Source organism: Odocoileus virginianus, chromosome 10, assembly GCF_023699985.2.
Source record: "Odocoileus virginianus isolate 20LAN1187 ecotype Illinois chromosome 10, Ovbor_1.2, whole genome shotgun sequence".
In the NCBI taxonomy this organism is placed as follows: Eukaryota; Metazoa; Chordata; class Mammalia; order Artiodactyla; family Cervidae; genus Odocoileus; species Odocoileus virginianus.
In genome coordinates, this window is record NC_069683.1 from 43,921,084 (window position 1) to 43,937,263 (window position 16,180).

Genomic DNA, 16,180 nt, shown 5'->3' on the forward strand with positions numbered 1-16,180 from the left:
TTCCCTGAAGAGCCATGAAATTAGAAGGGAGATTTGGGGAAGCACCCAGTGGATTCCTCACCTGGGCTCAGGAGGTGAGGAGGTGAGGCTCACTGACAGGACCCTCCATGGACAACATGGGCCCACTCAGGACAGCGGCAGAGGAAACCCCTCGCCTTTCTCGGCCCCCCACACAGGCTCCACTGCCAGGAAAGCCTCAGTCTAGCCTTCCTCCTTCCTGCTTACACACCGACCAGCTCCGGGACGCTACCTTTCTGTGACAAGACGGTCCCTCGGAAGTTCAGCGTTCTCTTCTCCTGTCTGTGGGTGTCAAATGACCAGAAGAGGTTCACCACATAGCCATTCACCTGCCAAGAATCAAGAGCCATGTTACACGAGCAATGCATATGCAGACCTCACCAGACACGAAAGGCAGAACTTTCCTGCTGCTCCTGGGTATCTCCCTTCTTAGAAAGAATGGGGCGGCCCTTTGGATACTTACATCAGTTCCATTTGTGCTAACATGAACACTCATACTCCTCCCTACTTCTAAAAATGAATGTGAAACAACTTATAAAATAAAATATAGATTCTATTGTGTATTAACATACATATATGGAATCTAGAAAAATGTTACTAAGGAACCTATTTGCAGGATGGGAACAGAGATGTAGACATAGAGAATGAACTTGTGGCAGAAGGAGAGGATGGGACAAACATATACATACTGCTGCTAAGTCATTTCAGTCGTGTCCGACTCTGTGCAATCCCATAGACAGCAGCCCACCAGGCTCCCCCGTCCCTGGGATTCCCCAGGCAAGAACACTGGAGTGGGTTGCCATTTCCTTCTCCAACGCATGAAAGTGAAAAGTGAAAGTGAAGTTGCTCAGTCATGTCTGACTTGTAGCGACCCCATGGACCAGAGCCTACCAGGCTCCTCCATCCATGGGATTTTCCAGGCAAGAGTACCGGAGTGGGGTGCCATTGCCTTCTGCGATATACACACTACCATGTGTAAAACAGAGAGCCAGTGGGAAGTTGCTATATAGCACAGGGAGATTAGCTCGGTGCTCTGTGATGACCTAGAAGGGGGGAATGGAAGGAGGGAGGCTCAAGAGAAAGAGGATATATGTACACATATAACTGATTCATGTTAGTGTACAGCAGAAACTAACACAATTATACTCCAATTTAAAAGTAGTTTTAAATAGATTCAATGAAACAAAAAAAATTAATGCAAAATAAAAGGACAAGAACCAACTAAAAAGAAAGAAAGAAGAAAAACTGTTAGTAATTAGATTACAGTAATTAGGCATCCATCCTAGATCAGATGGGCATCCCTGGTGGCTGAGCGGTAAAGAATCCACCTGCCATGCAGGACCTGCAGGAGACCCGGGTTTGATCCCTGGGTCAGGAAGATCTCCTAGAGAAAGGCATAGCAACCCACCCCAGTATTCTTGCCAGGAGAATCCCATAGACAGAAGAGCCTAGCAGGCTATAGTCCATAAGATCGAAATGAGTCAGAAACGACTGAAGCAACTTAGCACACACACACAGATGCTCAGCTCAGGCAGTCCTTGCAGTCAAGGCCAAGAGGTCACAACAGAGGTGGCTTGGTCAGATCTCACGGGCTTCTCCAGGCAAGAACACTGAAGTGGGCTGCCATTCCCTTCTCCGGGGATCTTCCCGACCCTGAATCAAATCCAGGTCTCCCGCACTGTGGGTAGGTTCTTTACCATCTGAGCCACCAGGGAAGCCCCCACTGTCTAACAGGAGCAAATATATCCACGAGTCAGGAAAGACTGTCTCTAAGTCCCGAGCTCACGGAAGGATTTTATCTAAAGGGCTTTAAAAATATTAGACAATGACCAAATTAAAATGTGTTCAAAACCAAAGACTAGAGAGACAAGGTCTACGCAAGGCCATTTCCAGCATCAGCGGTCCCTGAGGCCAAGGGCGTTGAGACCATACTGCAGCTCAGTCAATGGCACAAGGACTCTGCATGGCTTTGGTCCCACCACAGCTTCACAGACTGGGACGGATGTGAGGGAAAAGAGACAGAGAAAAACACCATGGAAGGTGAATGGCAACTTGAGAGACCAGGGGACACAGATAACTGCGGGGAAGGTGGCCACGCTGATGGACCAAGCAGAGGGGATGAAGGTGCTGGAAGGGGAAGGACACTGGGTGCACCATAGATGGATATGTGTCCAAGGCATCTGACTCTCCCCTAAGACTCTCCTCCACTGAGGGAACCTCTGCATTAGCGCAGCACCAGGAAATCCAATAAAGCTGAAAATTACAGGGCAAACATCTTCTGTTAACACCAACTCTTTATTTGCACTGTAGCTGTGAACCATTTAATTATATGGTTAAAAAAAAAAAAAGGCAGCAGGCTGAGGCAGAATAATTACATGGAAAGACTTCAGTTGTTCTTCGTGGGGGAAGAAGCCAACCTAGGTGTGGTATTTTAGCTTCGCTGGAACAAGTCATTCTTTTCTCTTAATCTCCCTGTCCTCTGCTCTATCAGTTCCCATGCAAAGGAAAGCCCCACCCGACTGCTGGTTTGAAATGTCCACGTTACCTTGATGTCCGTGTCCATGGAGAGGGTAAAGCTTAGGAAATTTTCACCGTAGCTGTCAATGCGGATGTCTGGTGGTGGGATCACTGAGAACAAAAAAGGGATTCAAAGAGAGAAACCATGTGATGAAAAGTGAAGAAGGCAGGACTTCACAGTTTTCAACTCAAGGGACAAAGCGATCTTTCAGTTGGGAAAGAAAAGGCATTGCTTTGGCAGTTCTGACTCTTCTATCGCTTTTACCACTGTTGTCCTGAGGCTGGGGCTGGGTCCACAGTTGCCTGGTGAACACAGAACTATCTCGGCTGGGTCAGCTATCCTGGCAATTAGGTCGAGCAGAAAAGTTCCATTATGTAAATGCCCCAAGCCAGCCCAGCTTCAGCCTGGTTCTGAAAAGTCTGGGGGTCACACTGGGAACCATCTTTACTGGCACCAATGAAGTCCCAGTGGCCTCAGGTCCTTTTTGAAGGTTGACAGCATGCTAAATCTTAAGTCCTAACTTGTAGATGTATGTGGGACGAAATGGAAAGAATCTGGGCCCTGGAATTCAAATTCCTGTTGAGACACTTAGCAACTGTGTGCCCTGGGGCGAGTTACCTGTCCTTGCTAAACCTAGAGATACCATCTGTACTTCACAGAGATGGCAAAATTCACTAAAATAATAGCTGTCTTGATACTCAAAGTTCCCGTTCTCTCTTTCCAATAAAGTCCCACCCAAGACAGATTAAAGACCTGATGAGATACTGGCATCCTCATAAAGACCAGAGCTTGGGACTTCCCTAGTGGTCCAGTGGTTAAGAATCTGCCTTGCAATGCAGAGGATGCAGGTTCAATCCTGGTCAGGGAACTAAGACCCCACATGCCACGGAGCATCTGAGCCCACGCACTACAACTAGAGAATCTGTGTACCCCAACAGAACATCCTGTATGCCACAATGAAGACTCCATGCTGCCTAATTAATTAATTCATTAAAAAAAAAAAGACAGAGCTCAGCCTGGGAGCTGAAGGGGCAAAGAGAGGACAGCAGAGAGAAAAAGATTCCTCTTGGTTCAAGTGAATAGTAGCACGCTGGTCATTCTGAACGTCTTCCCACCAGAAACCCAACAGTGTGCTGCAGGTGTAACCTAAGAGGGCTTGATGGGGTCAGCATCATCAGAATGTAATATTCAAATGGATTAGATTCTCAGCACATACGCCTTTTATATCAGCAAGGCAAGAAAGACCCAAAGGAGTAGCTAAGACTTGGTGGCAAAGAGATGGTTCAAACATTAAGGAGTCTCTCTAGATGTTCAATAAAAGTGGGCTTGAGGAAAACACAGCATGCAGAAGAAGAAAGGGTATTAGGAGTTGCAGGCAGCCAGCTCAGAGCAAAATAGTTCAGGTGCTGCTATAAACCTGACCTGGGCTATAATCACAGTGGCAGGAGTTACAGCACAATCCTCTCCAAGTCCCAGTTTCCTCAGCTACCAAGTGAGTGTAAGAATACTTACAGGGTTGATAAGGATTAAGAGAGATACATTCCTATAAAAACAACCTGCAAGGTGCTTGCTGCAGTGCTCAAAATATGGTGGCTGTTGTTATCATTAATCCACTGTGTCCACTAATCACAGTGGTGGATTCGGGGTGATGCTCCTGCTGTTTCAAACCCCATCTTCTTACATTACTAGGACCCGAGGCCACAGACAGATCATAACACACGTTTTTTGACTCTGCACACAGTTGCCTTCTAACCAATACATGTATGAATTGAGGTTCAGCCTAAAAATCATTGCTGTTGCTATTTATTCGCTAAGTCACGTCTGAGTCTTCGCGACTCCATGGACTTGTAGCCCACCAGGCTCCTCTATCCATGGGATTTCCCAGGCAAAAATACTGGATTGGATTGCTATTTCCTTCTCCAGGGGATCTTCCCGACCCAGGGATTGAACCCAGGTCTCCTGAAAGAAGCAACCCCCAACCACTGAGATTTTCAAATTCAGGTGTGAACTGTGACGAGGAATTCAAGATGCTACCTGTTTTTCTGATGACGTTTCAATGTCCCTCCTTTTCAGTAGATATGGTCAGTATGTTCTGAGTGATTGTAGAGGAAAATAATACCACAATCAAAACTCGAGGGGAGGAGCTTCTTTGGCGACTCAGTGGTAAACAATCCACCTGCCAGTGCAGGAGAACAGGTGTTCGATCCCTGGTCCAGGAAGATCCCACATACTGCAGAACAACTAAGCCACAGCTATTGAGCCTGTGCTCGATAGCCCACGAGCTGCAACAACTGAAGCCCATGTACCCTAGAGCCCATTCTCTGCAACGAGACGCTACCACATGAGAAGCCCAAGCACAGCACCATAGAGTAATCTTTGCTTACTGCAACCAGAGAAAAACCCTTGCAAACAACAAAGACCCAGCACAGCCAAAAATAACTAAACAAACAAACAAACAAAAAACCCCACAACTCTAAGGAGAACAATTCTAGGTGTTCACACTCAAAGGTGTGAACTCAGCACACATTTTCCAATATGTACAATCTCCCTGCTCCACGGACTGGCTGGCTTCACAAAGTTCAACTTGGCCCCTGCCCTGACCTCAACCACCCACCCCATCTTATTCAAGGCAACCAGACAGTGACTCTCCAAGACCCAGAGCCTATTTCTCACAGGCTCAGGTTAAAGCAAAATCCTCTGATCATGTTCCTGGTGGCATTTCCAGCTTTCGTACCCGCCCGCCAATCCAGAAATGAAAGTGCCCAGGCTAAGATCAGGAAGATGATGGTGCATCTCCCATAGAGCGCCAGAGCCTTCTGCTCACTTACTTCACTTCCCTCGCTCATCCGTGATTTCATTGGCTCCTACTCCACTCAGAGGATGGGGTGGCAGCACGTGTGAGGCACACGTGCCAAGTAAGGAGCCCTGCCCAGGAGGCAGGCCCTGCAGTGGTTCTGGAGTCAGCAGATCAGGTTCCAACCCCAGCTCTATGTGCAAATGACACAACCTTTCCAGTCCCTTATCTTCCTTATAGCTGTTCCTTGGGCTCAACAAGATAAGCTGGTATAAGCAGAGCAGCTGGCATGACAGCCTTCCAGGTCCAGGACTTTGATCAGCTCCAGCGACAGAAAGATAGAAACTACCACCTACATGTTGTTGGTGGCTGCCCCAGGGTAGTGATGAGTGTAGGCATGGCACTCTCTTATAACACCCCACAGACGAAATGGACAAGACCATCTTTATCTTGGCTGAGAAAGGAGAACACCTTATGTCATGGATACTCCGCCTGAGAAGCAGAGCCGGGCATGACGGCCTTCAGAAATTCACCCGTATGCTTTTGTTACAACAGATGCTCAGTTCTATATAGAAGGAGGAATGATCGATGGTCGCCCCAAAAAGACTTCATGTCTAAAGCACAACAGAGACACCCAGAGAAGTTCACTTGTTGTGGGGAGGGAGGTTGTGTGAACTATTCTGATCGGTGCATCTTCATTTGCCAGTCACACAGAGCTTTTTCTAAGGGCTTCTGTCTTCTCTAAAGCTGCAAATGCTGGAATCATTTACCTTGTCCTTTTATGGTGGTAATGGATTTAGAATCGCTCCAATTTCCTATTCCACGACTGGTCACCGCAGCCACCTTTCAAATCAGAGTGTGAATTAGTATGAAATAAAGGCAACATGCCACACAGCGAGAATCCCAAGTAGGTAAAAGGGGTGAGGCTTTGGCAATATGGGTGGAAGAAATACACACAGAGGGATGCAAGATAGTCTGAGGTGCCTGCAAGGGAAATAAGACAGGGAAAGAGAGCACAGGAGGGAACCAGGGGAAGGAATTGTGACAACGCTGAAATTATGAAATTTCTGTTGACTGATAGGTGTCAAAGTTTTTCTAAAGGGCAGAGGTGTGAGAGGGAGTGCGTGCATGTGTATGTCCATATATGTGCATAATCATACACAGGTATGAGACTCAGTGTCAGGGAGCTTGCGAATGCACTCAATGGTCTCAAAACATGTTTTGCACAAACTCTCTTTTCTACTGAAGATGTTGACAATCTATTTCATAAGAACTCCAGAAGATCGTTTCATAAATGCCACTTATCACAGCTCTGTCTGTCCCTGCAGCTAAAGACAAGCAGAAAAGAGGTGGGTGCAAAAGAAATTGAAACTGGAATGCTAGCAGAATATCTGGGTTAACAGCAGGGAGAGCTGCATTAATAATCAATTCTCAGTTATTTGAGTGAAGGCTGATTTTGAGTTCTCTATGGGGCCTTGGCTTGAGAGACTAAAAGAAAACATGAGCTCCCAGAGAAAGGGGCTGGGTATCGAGCAGACCACTAGTCAGCACCTGGTAAAAGAAGGCTCAGAGTTCTCATGGAGTGCAACTATCTCCCCATGTTCCCAGGCCACCCAGCCAGATGGCTGAAACGTGTGCGAACACTCACTCTGACCGTGTACTGAGTGTTGACCAGTAGGTTCCTTATTTCTGTAAAGTTGCTAAGAGCTCTCTGGGAGGCCCACATCTTGGAACCACTCCTGCTGTATTCTACCTAAAGAGAGAGAAAAATAAAAATACTAATCCATGAACAGGTACCAAAGTTCTGGGCATCATAACACCTCACAAAAAGGCAGGAGGAGAGAGGGGAAGGTGGGATGCAAAGTGTCCCAGATGGATGATTATTTATAAGGCAGTACCAAACCAAGTCCTCATCACACAGAACACGATTCTGCTCCAGGAGACCTGGCCATCTCCCACGCTCAACCACACACACTGCCCGCACCTGGGAGGAACTTACAATGTACTCCCGAACGAGGCCATGGGTGTGGACGGGAGGGGCCCAGTGGCCCATGATCACGCCTTCTACTTCCCTGTGGAGTGACAGCTGGAGGTTCTGAGGAGCGTCTGGCACTGGAAAAGAAGCCACGGGGTTAAAATCCATCTGCATCCTTGTCAACTGGAGGAACTTCTCTGAGCTTAAAACACACACAAGAAAGAATCTGGGGCCAGCAGGGAACCTGTGCACCAGAAAGGGCTGTGAGCTTGGTCTTCCCGCTGATGGAACATCTTTCCTCCCTGCTGTCCACCTGTCAGACCAACCATGGCTCAGAGAGTCTGACGCAGGCTGGGGGCTCCTAAGGGCTGCAGGACGGAATCACCTGAGTAGGTTAAGTCAGCACTGGCCCTGGGTTTCCAGGCTGAGATTTTGATTGTCACAGGCAGCTGCCCTGAACTCTCATATTTACATATATGTGCATGGGTGCTAAGTCACTTTAGACGTGTCTGACTCTTTGTGGCCCTATGGACTGTAGCTGCTGTCCATGGGATTCTCCATGCAAGAATACTGGAATGGGTTGCCATGTCCTCCTCCAGGGGATCTTTCCGACCCAGGGACCAAAGCCATATCTCTTATGTCTCCTGTATTGGCAGGAGGGTTCTTTACCACTAGCACCACCTGAGAAGTTCATTTATATATGTATGTGTACACACACACACACACACACACACACTCACAGATGCATATATATACATATACATTTATATGTATATACACATACATACACATGTATGTTTTAGATTCTTTTCCTCTATAGATTATTACAATAGACTAAGTATAATTCCCTGTACTATGCAGTAGGTCCTTGTTTGTCTGTTTTGTATACAGTATTGTCTGTCTGTTAATCCCAACCTCCTAGTTGACTGTTCTTTGTTCATAAGTTGATAAGTCATAAGTCAGTAAGTCAGGTCAGACTCTTTGTAACCCCATGGACTTCAGCATGCCAGACTTCCCTGTCCTTCACTATCTCCTAGAGTTTCTTTAAATCCTTAATTTATGCCTCCCCTCAATTCTCCTTAGGTAACCATAAGTTTGGTTTCTATGTTTGTGTGTCTATTTCTGTTTTGTAAATAAGTTCGTTTGTACCACTTTTCTCGATTCCACATATAAGCGTTATCATGTGGTATTTGTCTTCCTCTGTCTGACGGCCTTCACGTAGTAAGTACGTCCTCACTTTCTGGCAAGACCATCTTCTAGATCTCCTTCCCCAGGCCTGGACTTCTTCAAGGAGCCCTGCATCCTTTCACTGAAGAGCGGTGTGAGAAACCTTGATCCAAGTGGCAGGTGAGCTCAACGCTATCAAAGTTTTTCTGGGCCTTCCCAGTTGAGGAAACAAGGAAATGCATGCGGTATACTAACCTGTGCAGATACACACACCTATAAAGACTTTATGTGTAACCACATGCATGCACATTGAGATAAACATGCGTTCACATTAACATCTCCAAATGTAAACACGGCTCTGATGGCAGCTGAGAATGAAAAGTTCACAAAACCTGGGGAGCAGGGGTCACAGGAACAAGTGCAGTCATCCAATGTCAACTACTGTGAAGGAGGGAGGAAGTAAGGAACTCTCTATGACCCTCGAGCTTTGGTAAATTTCTTTATAGTATGCCCAAAATACTTCTGACACGCTTCATATGTTAATGATGCTGATCTCCTAAGCACTAAATACTGGGAAATACCTAGAGACCGAAGGCAGAGACAGAAATTAGATAAGAAATGCAAAAGAGGGCAGGGATGGGGAGATCAAATTGTGGGGAGAGAAAAACATTATGAATGGTGATCGGTTTGTAATTACACAAATATCGAATCACTATGTCGTACATTTGGAACTAACACAGTGTTGTGAGTTAACTATACTTCAATTTTAAAAAAAAATTGTGTTAAGATGTCAAAAACAAATGTATGGTTACGAAAGGGGAAAGGGGTCAAGGGATATGAGGGTTTGGGGATTAACAGATATACACTGTTCCACATAAAGTGGCTTCCCAAGTGGTCCTAGTCATAAAGGACCCGGCTGCCAATGCAGGAGACATAAGAGACATGGGTTCAACCCCTCGATTGGGAAGATCCCCTGGAGAAGGAAATGGCAACCCACTCCAGTATTCTTGCCTGGGAAATCACATGGACAGAGAAGCCTGGCAGGCTACAGTCCATAGGGTCACAAAGAGTTGGGCATAGTTGAAGCAATAAACAAGGACCTACTGTATATCACTGGGAACTATATTCAATATCTTATAATAACCTATAATAGAAAAGAATCTGAAAAAGAAGGGATATGTAACTGAATCACTCTGCCGTATACCTACCTAAAACACTATATATCAACTATACTTCAAAAACCAGAATTGTGTTTTTTTAAAAAATTACATGATATAACAAGGAGAGTGACTCAGACAGGTCTATAAACTTAGGCACATAGACAGCACATGTAGTGATGCTGCCTTGTTCCTGAGCATCCTGGGAAACTCTGAAAATGCACAGAAGGGCTTGTCCCTGTGGCACTCACATCCTTCGGGAGTCCTCAGGGTCACGAAGTCGTTGGTACTGTGCACCTTGCTCAGACACTGGACCTGGACTTTGACCTGATATGTGGTGTCTGGCTTCAGGACTTTCAATACTGTGCTTGTTTTATTGCTATGGGTCTCCAGAGTATTCCATATGCTCTCTCCAACCACCCTGGCCAAGAGAAGAAACAGAGCATCGCATCAAAGCAACATGGGGTGGCCAAGATGTCTGAACCCATCAACGGAGTTGCTCAGTACACACACAAGAGTTTATGGAATACCCGCTGGCAATAAAAACATCATTTTCTTCTCCCGTGGCAAAGAAGGGACCCACCTGTAGTAGACGTTATACACACAAGAAGCAGAGGGCATCTTCTTGGGCCGTATCCAGGTCAAAGTTACATCCCCAGAGAAGTCCGCTGTCCATTGAAGATTCTGTATTTTGTATACATTTAATTCCTCTAGAGAAAGAAAAGGTGGGGGGGAAAGCAAATGATATCTTAAAAATCCTTGCATTTCAAAGGACCTAGGAGGTTCCTTGGTTTCAGGCAGACCTACTGGGATCTGCATGGTCTGGCCACCATCATTTTAAAACACCCCAGAAAAAAAAAAAGAGTTGAAACCTTCCTATCCACGCTTCCCCAGGGTCTCCTAAGTTTCCAGTTGTGATATTTCTCCTTGCATTTCACCTCCTTGTCTGCACTGAAACAAGCCTGATTCTCAACAGAGACCACCACAAATCCAAGGACACGGTCATGGCAGGATCTATGACTGCTTGAGACTGAGATGCTTGTATGCCGCAGGACCCATATGCTGATGCCTCAACCCCGATGTGATCGTGCTAGGAGGCGGGGCCTCGGGAGGTGACTAGGTCCTAAGGACGGAGCCCTCGTGAATGAGGCTAGTGTTTTCATAAAAGAGACCCCAGAGCACTTCCTTCCACCAGGGGACAACACGGAGAACATGGCTGTCTGTGGACCCACAGGTGGGCCCTCACCAGACACCAAATCTGCTGGGCTTCAGTCTCAGCTTCCCAGCCTCCAGAACTGTGAGAGAGAAGTTTCTGTTGCTTTCATGCCACCCCGTCAGTGGTATTCTGTGATAACAGCCCCCAAAAGTTTGCTAAATGCATTTCCAGACAGAAGGATGGAGTTCACCCCACCGCAAAGCCTGAGGCACTGCAGGAGCAGCAATGCCTCAACATGAAGTGGTGATGGGTTAGTCGCTCACTGGTGTCTGACTCTTTGAGACCCTGTGGACTGTAGCCCGCCAGGCTCCTCTGTCTGTGGAATTCTCCAGGAAAGAATACTGGAGTGGGTTGCTGTGTCCTCCTCCAGGGAATCTTCCCAACCCAGGGATCAAACCTGGGTCTCCTGCATTGCAGATGCAGATTCTTTACTGTCTGAGCTACCAGAGCAGCCCACCAACACAAGGACTAAAGCAAAAAACAAAATGAAAACCCCAGTCTCAACCAGCGTCTCCCTGAGAGGGGCGAGGTGAGCTGGAGGCCGTATCAGAGGTGGGACAGGCCTCCTCTGGAGCTCCAACAGTGAGCGAGAATCTTGGTGTTTTCAGGCTGAGGCAAAGCGCGAAGAGGTTCTGCCCTGGGGCCAGCCCAGCGGGGTGCAGGCCAAGCCCGGGGTCCGGGGGGCCACACTCACCACTGCAGGCGCGTTCGTCGCTCTCGTCCGAGCAGTCCAGGAAGCCATCGCAGCGCTCGGAGAGCATGATGCAGGCCTCACCGTCCTGGCATTGGAACTCCAGGGCCGTGCAGGTCAGGGTGCTGCGCGTGGCTGCAACAAGCGAGGGGCCACCGTCACCGAAGGGTTCCCAGGTTCTGGGAAAGGGAACTCGTCAACTAGCGCTCCCGCCCCATGCAAACATGCACACGATGTTCCATCCAACGACTCTATCCACACGAAAAGGAGGACAAACAGACCCCTAAACCAGGGTGGTGATCCAACACCAGAGAATCTACTAACAACGGGTCTTTACAGTCTTCTGCGGAACTTGTGAAGCACAGAGGTTTGCTCCAGACCTACTGAGGCAGAAACACAGCACAAGCTCCATAGTGATCCCTCAGAACGGGCCAGCCCTGAGGACTTCTGTTCCTGAACAAGACAATCTGTTTTCTGGCTGAGGCACTGCACCCACTTCTGAAAACCACACGTCAAGATGTAGGTAGAGAAACCAGGATGGTCAAGAGGAATAGGTAAAGGGTGCTGGGAGCTTTTCCTAGGGATGGAATGACACAGCGTTTGGAAGTGGGGGGGTGGAGGCTGAATAGCAGTTATAAATAAATAAATAAAGTGGGTTTCCCTGTACGAAGAAGGAGCCTTCTGTGATGTGTCTGGGATGGAGGTACAGAATTCAGTTTTTCAAAAAAATTCCCTAACACAGTAATTCTCAATGGGAGAAAGAAAATATCAAACCACTTGTGAGGCTTTAAACAAATTGTAACTGCCTTTCCCATCTCCTGGAGAATCACTGGATTGTATGGTTCCATTAGGTTTGTGCTTTTTTTTTTTTCCCCTTTGCTAAACTAAAATTGGTTTGCCAGGGGTAGCATGATGGAGGGCTCGGTTACATGAAAATCTGCATTAGAATATTTAGAAAATAATTTTTTATTTTTTTTATTTTTATTTACTTTGGAGTGTGCTGGGTCTGCATTGCTGTGTGGGTTTTTTTCTAGCTGCTGTGAGCAGGGGCTACTCTCTTAATTGTGTGCTCAGAATTCTTACTGCAGCGGCTTCTCATGCTGTGGAGCATGGGCTCTCGGGCTTCAGTAGCTGCGGCTCTTGGGCTCTAGAGCGCAGGCCCAGCAGTTGCGGTGCACGGGCTTAGTTGCTCCAAGGCACATGGGATCTTCCCAGATCAGGGATCAAATCCATGTCTCCTACACTGGCAGGCAGATTCTTGACCACTGAGCCACCAGGGAAGCTCTTACAAGAGGTTTTAGAACCACTAGTGAACAGCCTCAGAAGCCCAAGCTGGGATTCATCCACCCATTTGTCTATCCATTCATCCATGGAACTTTTAGGGAGGTTCCATCATGAATCAGATACTGTTTAAGACACTAAGGATACGGTGATATGTGAAACACAGGACCTACCTTCACAGAGCTTACTGAGAGAAACAGCAAACCAGTAAACAAACAAATACATTATTTTAGACAAGGATAGAATTACAAAGAAACATACTGAGAGTAACTGGAAGAGAGTGATGGGGATTTTATACAGGAGAGTCAGGCAAGGACTCTATGCTCAGAGGGGATTGTTACGGAAAATACCAAGATCCCCATCACAGAATTACCAACCCCCACTCAGTTAAGAATGTGGTAAAATATAATGAAAAAACAGATGAACAGCAAAGCTGAAAGATGTCTGAGGTTTCTTTAGGAAACATCTCAATATTTTCAAAGGAAGAAAACATGGTTTTTAGAAACTGGGAATAAGGTTGTCTGAAAATTCTTAAACTGGTTCTTAAACTGATGATTAATGGACACTTCAAATAGAATGTAGTGGCCTCCAGGGGCCAACTTCTCTAAGAAGAGGCATGTCATGCTAATCTCATTTCCTTTGTTGATGGGGTTATCCAATTAATGGATTGAGGAAAACTGTAGATAGAGCACATCTTGATTTGAAGCCGCTTAACCAAGCGACTTCCTTATGTACAAGGCAGATTTGAAACAGGCAAAAGATATTTATTTAAAGAACGCCCATTAATGAATTAATCTCACCAGGAGGAAGGTCCTATTTCATTTCCTCTTTGTTAATTACGGTTAATGTTCTTCGTACAGTACTTATCTGACTCAGATGTTGCTACCATGATTTTGGTGACTGTTGGATCAATCTGCCCTGTTATCTGAATGTCCCAAAGGTCCACTTTGTTCAGTCTTTTCATGTAAGTGCAGGATTTTACGCTAATCCCCATTTAATTTCTCTGTGTTATTTTGGAGTATTCCTCCCCACAAGAACTTTCCACATGGTATGATGAGATCACAGTTCTGTACAAAGGTAAATACTAAGTAAATGCCCCGATGTGCTGCAGACGAGGTGACCCTCTTTGAAGCTTAACTTTCCAATCTCTAAACTGGAGGTGTAAGGCCAGAATTTATTAACACGAGACACAAAGCAGAAGCATGAGCTGTCCTGCTCTCCCGGAGCCTCCCCGGGGGCAGACGGCCCTGCCGAGCACTCACGGCAGTTGGCCTCGTCCTGGCCATCCTGGCAATCCCGGTGGCCATCACAGCGCCTCCAGTTGGGGATACACTTCTTCGGCTGGCGGCACTCGAACTCAAACCGGTCGCACCGCCCGAGCTGGGTGGGAGTGGAGGCAGCAGTCACACTGGCTAGAAGACAAGGTTTTTTAAATTCGCTTTTTTAGTACCGAGGCCAGCAACAGTGACCTATTAGATGTGCTGGCGATGTCGGTGCTCTGGGAATTTTGACAGGAACCCAAACAGACATGTGAGCTCTGGTGAAGATGGCAGGTTGATAAGACACAAGCCTCTCATCCCGCTTCTCTCCCAGGAACCCCCTGATGGAGACAAAAGCAACATTTTGGAAGCTGGGAAGCCGACAGACAGGGCTGAGTTAGGCTGTCACGGGAGAAAGCTAAGCTTCGTTAAGACCAACTTCACAGAAGCTGCAAACAAACTGGAAAATGGTATCCTTGAGAAAAAAGGGGGAAAATTATACAAGGGAGCCACTGAAAGATGCTGAAGCAGCAGGGAGACTCCCCACTGCCCCGCCTCAGTATCCCCAAGACAACCAGTCAACCTGTCATTCACAGGGGGAGCTCCCGGGCTCCAGGCAGGAATTCTGATTCTGCAGTTTTATAAATATAGAAAAAAATATATAAATACATAAGATATTCTACAGTTTTTACAAACGACCCAAGTGATTCCACTACAGGTGCTGTTCACTGTACCACGAGAAAGAGTGATGGCATATCAGCATCCCATGCTTCTGTCTGCCCTGAGGGGCAGGGGGCTTCACAGAGGGCAGGAAGGGGGACGACGTCAAGGAGGACAGAGGGGTCCGATAAGGGCAAAACTCCTGCTGGAGGAATCTAAGTGAAAAGAGGCAGGTCTGTCCACGGCGAGTGAGGAGCCCAGCGTACGAAGTGAGAAGTCATGGCAAGCACAAAGGGTCTAACAGGGCTCAAAGAGGGCCTTGAAAATAGGACTCAAGGGTTAGGGTCTATCTTCTGGACAAGAGGACAAGCAGAAACCAGTGATGAGTCTTTTAAAAAGTTACTTTTTTTTTTTTTTAGATTTTTTTATGTGGACCATTTTTAAAGTCTTTATGGAATTATTATAGTGTTGCTTCTGTTTTTTACATTTTGGTTTGGTTTTTGGCCACAAAGCATGTAGGATCTTAGCTCCCTGACTAAGGGATTGAACCAGAGTCCCCTGCATTGGAAGGTGAAGTCTTGACCAGTGGACTGTCAGGGAAATCCCACCAGTCATGATTTTAAACAGAGAAGAGATGGGATGAAAATAGTCTTAAAGGAGGAAAACCAGATCTAGGAATTTGCTGAAAAGAATTACATAAATTGTGGCAAGTGATGATCTATTCTCTTATTATAACTGACTCTGAAATGGAAACCTGTTGAGAAAAATACACAGTTCTGCCTGCAGTTGGGGGGGCGCCTTGACAAGGGTGTCACGGTTTATCCCAGCTTCCAGCAACAAGGTGAAAGCACAGACCTCCAGGTGCCTCGCCAAGTTGAGCCACTAGATGGCACTGCTTACCCTTCTTTAATAGGATGGCTGCCAACTAGCAAACCAGACTTAGAAGAGTTTAATACAGAGACCTTCCCTACGATCCCCATGGTAACCTCCTGTGAGAGGAAGCAACCTCAGTGGCAAGCCGGTCCCTGCAGAAAGACAGAGGGCAGTGAGGGAAGATGACTTCTGAGTGCCCAGGGATCTCCCTGTTCTGGAGGTGAGAAGGGGCCTGGCCACAGAGCAGAGTCCCCAAGGGCAGCGCACTGCCCTTGGCCACCCAGGGTGCAGCCTCAAAAGACAAGTGCTCGGGCGCTGGTGCACTGGGATGACCCAGACGGATGGGATGCGGAGGGAGGTGGGAGGGGGGATCAGGACAGGGAACACATGTAAATCCATGGCTGATTCATGTCAATGTATGGCAAAAACCACTACAATATTGTAAAGTAATTAGCCTCCAAATAATAAAAAAATTTTTAAAAAAAGATACCCCAGTATAGGGATGGGAGAGTGGGAGGTACAAACTGCTGAAAGTAAGTTAGGCTCAAGGATGCAGAGTATAACACAGGGA

The 16,180-nt window shown here is 46.8% G+C and overlaps 1 protein-coding gene across 2 annotated transcripts in view; it reads right to left on the minus strand.

The window, feature by feature from the left end:
* SORL1 (sortilin related receptor 1) overlaps positions 1-16,180 on the minus strand; it is a 159,450-nt gene that overhangs the window by 20,777 nt on the left and 122,493 nt on the right. For both annotated transcript variants that reach the window (XM_070473463.1, XM_070473464.1), the window contains exons 32-40: positions 14,080-14,229; positions 11,540-11,671; positions 10,213-10,339; positions 9,881-10,050; positions 7,330-7,442; positions 6,979-7,083; positions 6,101-6,173; positions 2,564-2,646; positions 251-347 (exon numbers count right to left, since the gene is read on the minus strand). In XM_070473463.1, the coding sequence (XP_070329564.1) occupies positions 251-347; positions 2,564-2,646; positions 6,101-6,173; positions 6,979-7,083; positions 7,330-7,442; positions 9,881-10,050; positions 10,213-10,339; positions 11,540-11,671; positions 14,080-14,229 (1,050 nt within the window). The remainder of the gene's footprint in view (positions 1-250; positions 348-2,563; positions 2,647-6,100; positions 6,174-6,978; positions 7,084-7,329; positions 7,443-9,880; positions 10,051-10,212; positions 10,340-11,539; positions 11,672-14,079; positions 14,230-16,180) is intronic.